This window comes from Clarias gariepinus, chromosome 11, assembly GCF_024256425.1.
Source record: "Clarias gariepinus isolate MV-2021 ecotype Netherlands chromosome 11, CGAR_prim_01v2, whole genome shotgun sequence".
Classification (NCBI taxonomy): domain Eukaryota; kingdom Metazoa; phylum Chordata; class Actinopteri; order Siluriformes; family Clariidae; genus Clarias; species Clarias gariepinus.
The window spans coordinates 320,001-325,137 of record NC_071110.1 but is presented as its reverse complement, the minus strand read 5'-3'; the positions used below and the strand labels follow the sequence as shown (position 1 = coordinate 325,137).

The 5,137-nt window shown below is 44.0% G+C and overlaps 1 protein-coding gene across 1 annotated transcript in view; it reads left to right on the top strand.

Moving 5' to 3' along the window:
* The first annotated feature begins 259 nt into the window (after positions 1–259).
* The window catches only part of u2surp (U2 snRNP-associated SURP domain containing), a 14,970-nt gene continuing 10,092 nt past the window's right edge, over positions 260–5,137 (top strand). The window contains exons 1-8 of the mRNA XM_053506841.1: positions 260–355; positions 1,331–1,429; positions 1,575–1,686; positions 2,232–2,353; positions 2,434–2,501; positions 2,616–2,704; positions 2,776–2,858; positions 5,063–5,137. The exon at positions 5,063–5,137 is cut by the window's right edge and continues 91 nt beyond it. Coding sequence (XP_053362816.1) covers positions 311–355; positions 1,331–1,429; positions 1,575–1,686; positions 2,232–2,353; positions 2,434–2,501; positions 2,616–2,704; positions 2,776–2,858; positions 5,063–5,137 — 693 coding nt within the window. The 5' untranslated portion in view covers positions 260–310. The remainder of the gene's footprint in view (positions 356–1,330; positions 1,430–1,574; positions 1,687–2,231; positions 2,354–2,433; positions 2,502–2,615; positions 2,705–2,775; positions 2,859–5,062) is intronic.

Here is a 5,137-nt window from a genome sequence, read left to right as displayed (position 1 = left end):
TCTGAGTTAGGCTGTGATTTGGAATGCGGTCGGCGCTGTGCACTAAACTTTATGCCCCTGTCTAGTGCACTTCATGCCCCGTCTAGTGCACTTCACATCCGTGTATAGTGCACTTAATACACACACACACACCGCTCTTAGTCTATCACACGCTCATCCATGAGGCTAAAAGTCAAATACATCCTGCTCCCCCATGTAAGTGCCCTAGGTATATAATGACACAACGCCTGCTGTACTGTGAATAGTGCGCTACGTGTGAGTCAGGCAGTGGTTTGGGACGCGGCCCGGCGCCGCGCACTGCTGTGGGAAGATGGCGGACAGGACGGCCGGCGGGACGCCGAAGGCCAGCGCTAAGGTAGAGGAATAAGCGTTTACACCCGTCTCTCAGGAGTGTGTTCCACCCGGGAGTGTGTTAAACCCGAGAGTGTGTTCGGTCTAAACACTAAACACACTCCACTGCTGTGATTCGGCTGTGTTTAGGGTCAGATTCAGTCTGTTAGCTTCAGGGATAAACAGCACGCTAGCTGGCTAACAGTGTGATGAAAACACACACACACACACACGGCGGGGTTAGAGTCTGTGCTGAGGTAAATTAAATAATTAAAACCATAACCTTTAATCACAGCCTTTAAATGAGTTTAATAAACCCAACATCAGCACTTAGCGTTAGCTGGTTAGCATGCTAGCTTTCCGGTGTAGCCGAGATGCTAATGCTTAGCTTGAGTTTATTCACCTCAGTTCTGTAGTTATTACTTATTATTATTATTATTATTATTATTATTATTGTTGTTGTTGTTAATAAGTTTTAATAAATACATATAGAGTGTGTGTTACTGCAGTCAGTCAGTGTGTTACTCTGGTGTACAACATACACGTTTATATTTAAAGCTGTGTGTGTGTGAGAGTGTACAGAGCTTACTCGGAGTGTGTAGAGTGTATAGAGTGAACTCTGGGCTCCAGCACTGGGTAAACACGTCTCACACAGGGTGCAGGGGTCAGGGGTCAGGGGTCAGCTCGGTGTGTGTTGAGTTTCTGAGACTCTGGCCCTTATTCAGAGTTCCAGCTGTGCCCTGACCCTGTCTCCTCCAGGGGGCGCTGCACTCTCACCCCAGATTCCCCACCTGGCTCACTGTGCAGTGGTGTCTGTGTGTGTGTGTGTCTGTGTGTGTGTCTGTGTGTGTGTCTGTGTGTGTGTCTGTGTGTGTGTGTGTGTGTGATAGAGACAGCTTATTTCACATGTCATGTTTACTGTAGCTCACTTTCTCTCTCTCACACACACACACACACACACACACACACCTGAGGTTATAGTGTGTGTTTTTCTCCTCAGTCACTGTTGGAGAGTAAACTGAAGGCCTTCAGCATCGGGAAAATGGCCGTGGCTAAACGAACTCTGAGTAAAAAGGAACAGGACGAGCTGAAGAAGAAGGTGTGTGTGTGTGCGTGTGTGCTGCAGCGTGGTACATTTGTTCATGGTTTTTGAGTTTTACTCACTGAGTGGTGTGTAGTGAAGTACCTCTCTTCTGTGTGTGTGTGTGTGTGTGTGTGTGTGTGTGTGTGTGTGTACTGATCAGGAGGATGAGAAAGCAGCTGCAGAGATCTATGAGGAATTCCTCGCTGCGTTTGAGGGAGGTGAAGGACGAGTGAAGACTTTTGTCCGAGGAGGAATTGCCAATGCCACTAGAGGTGATCTCACACACACACACACACACAAGAACACTGAGCCACGTCACACACACACACCATCACAACTTTAACACACCGCTGTCAGTCCTCACTCTGCAGGTGCGAAAAGGGGCGGGGCTGTCAGATCGGACCGCCTGGTAATAGTTAATGTTACAGTAACCCACGTAGTCCTCTCCCCCCTCCTCCCCCTTTAACCCTCTGCTCCCCTGTTTGTTCCAGTAAGACTCGCCTCGTGTCTGTGTATTCTGGTATCAAATGTAAAAAACTAAAGCGCATGCTCGTTTACTGATGCTGCCGTGCAAAACGTGATTTTTAAATGCATTTTGATTGATTTTTTAAACACTACATTTGTAACACTGGTAAGGTAATGTTATTGACGTCGGTAACTGTAATCAAATTACATGCATTTAAAATGTAACACGTTATATTACTGCAATATCAGGAAAAGTAATTAGATTATAGTAACACATTATACACAACTGTCCATGCACAAGTGTGTGTGTGATGCATACTGTATAAAACCCTTTGATGTTTAACTCTTCCAGAGGAAGCTGCAGCTGATGAGAAGAGAGGAAAACTTTACAAACCCAGGTCTAAACTCCCGGAGGCGAAAACCTTCCTCCCTCTGGAGACTCCTCCTCAGTTCCTCACTTTAGACAAACGCAACGTAAGTGCATGTCCTGTGTCTCACTCAGTCTCAGGCGTACTGATGGACGAGTGTAACCCTGTTTCTCAATTCTTTTACAGGCTCTGAAGAAAACAGAGAAAGAGAAGAAAAAGAGCAACTTGGAGCTGTTTAAGGAAGAACTGAAACAGTGAGTTTGTGTGTGTGTGTGTCTATGTGTATACACTATATATATATATATATATATATATATATATATATATATATATATATATATATAAATAAAATGTGTGTGTGTGTGTAGGATCCAAGAGGAGCGAGATGAACGTCACAGGATGAAGGGACGAGTCAGTAGATTTGAGCCACTGCCCAATGTGGAGGGAAGACGATCCTGTAAGTTCTGCATCTTTTTGTGTGTGTGTGTGTGTGTGTAGCCTCATGGATCTGTGTTTGTGCCTTTACAGTTTTAGATGAATCTGCTCCGGGCTCACATGATGTTGGAGATCCTACAACCACCAACCTGTACCTGGGCAACATCAACCCTCAGGTCACTTTCACTCCTGATTTAATTTAATTTAAACTTTACAGTGGTGACTGAAGCTAAAACTCACTGTTTTATTGACATTTCACAAACTTTTAACATCATGATAATTAATATATTAAGAATAATTAGTTATTGTATGCAGTGAAATTGTTCTACAACCATCAGGATTCAGTCTGAAGTCTTTTATTGTTCAGAACCGGTCAGATCCGGCTGGGTGTATAGTCAGACAGACGTCTGCAGTGCTCTGATGTCAGTTTTTGTGTGAAGGTCAACGCCCCGGCTTTAGAAAGTAAAAGTCCTGACACAAATTTGTTCATCCATTAACTAAACCGGCTGATTCTAATGAACACAACTCTTCATCCTGACGGGAGCGAACTCGTTAGTGACATCACCTGCTCTGTGCTCAGGCAGAACTATAATTAATCAGTAGTGCACTCCAGGTTCAGTACATCAGCGCGGCTGTGACACGCTTGTAGGCACTGAGTGCGGAAGATCTCAAAGCCATGCTGATATTTAGCACAACAGCACGGCCTCAGGTGTGAGAGCGCTTTTATACAGCGTTCCACAAACACCTTTATTATCAACAGATTATGATTGATGATCCTAACTAACCAAATAACAGGAGGTGAGAGTGGTGTTAAACTCTTAGGCTACGTTTACACTGCAAGTCTCGATGCCTAATTCTGATTTGTTGCCTATATCTGATTTTTTTTGACCGTCTGTTTACACGTTCTTTCAACTATGACTCGTATCCGATACACAGGTTCACACTCGCCATACCATCTGAAACATCGCACATACTTAAAGGGAAGTTCTTGGGCTACACACTAGCCAAGATAGATGAAGGTGAAGTATGCTTGACACTCTGCGATATATGTAAATATATATAAGTTTACGAAACGTCTCCATGGTTTTAAAACGGAGGAGAAGAAAAAAAAAAAACGGCAAAATTGCAGCCTGCGCATATGCTTCATTCACCAAATACTGATTTCTTAATGTTATTTATCCCTAATAAGCATTAACTCGAGGGGGGGGGGGGGGTTCCTCTTCCATGTCACCTGCGACGTTATAATTCCACACGCGCTTCCACCAGAGAATAACATTACGTCATTAAACCGAGAAGAAGTTGCCGTTTTAGTGACATACAGAACACAATGCCTCAGAAAATCTGATCTGTCCGTTTACACCACAATCACATTAGCACATATCTGATTTATATCTGATTTATATCTGATTTATATCTTATTTATTTCCACATATGAAGGAGGCCTGAAACCGATCTCGAAATATTGGAATGCATGCGTTTTTTTTCCTGTTTACACGGACATAGAACATATCGGATATGTGTCACATATGAGCAAAAAATCGGAATTGGGTCAGATTTACCTGACCGTGTAAACGTAGCCTGAAGGATACTCTGTAGTCAGAAGGTGAGGAGAATAAACCATGGAGGTGGTGGAGGTGCTCCTGAGAAACTCACCAGGTTTACTGTAGATTTACACTTATTACACTTTAGAATATCAGCTCCGTTAACTTCAGGGTTCCGGGGTCGAATCCCAAAAAGTGTTAAATGGAGAGCTAGTGCACTATGTAGGGTGTACAATCCCTTGTTTGACATTTCAAGTAGTGCCCTTGATCAAGGGTTAAAGAGGGATTTGGGACTCAGGCTTGTGTTAGACGCGGGTTAGCTTTGTAGCTCTGCGTGAATATTATGCGTAAACAAAAGGACACGATTGAGAAGGACTTAGAAGTGATGAGTGCAGAGACGGCGTGTTGTTTAAGACGCCATAACGTTATCAGATGTGTGTTCTTACTGAAAGTGCTTCTGTGACTGGGTGTGAATGTGGGTTTAGTCAGACAGCTGCTCTCTCCTCAGTACTGCGGACCGTACAGACCTACTCTCACCCACGCTGAGACACACAGTTAGTGTCATTAACCACTGGACAACACCTGGGACACGCCCACTCATACACAGAGTTACACCTCACAGTGATGTTAAATGTCTAATATCAGCACTCATAGAATAAAGGCTCTCGCCCAGTCAGATTACTTACTCAGAATTAACTGTTATAACACACGACACATGGTGTCTTAATACTTTTGGCCTCTGCTGTATGTGTTTATCTTATTGTTTACTATTGTTCACTGTCCTCTGTGTGTGTGTGTGTGTGTGTGTGTGTGTGTGTGTGTGTGTGTGTGTGTTGCAGATGAACGAGGAGATGTTGTGCCAGGAGTTTGGCCGGTACGGGCCGTTGGCGAGTGTGAAGATCATGTGGCCCAGG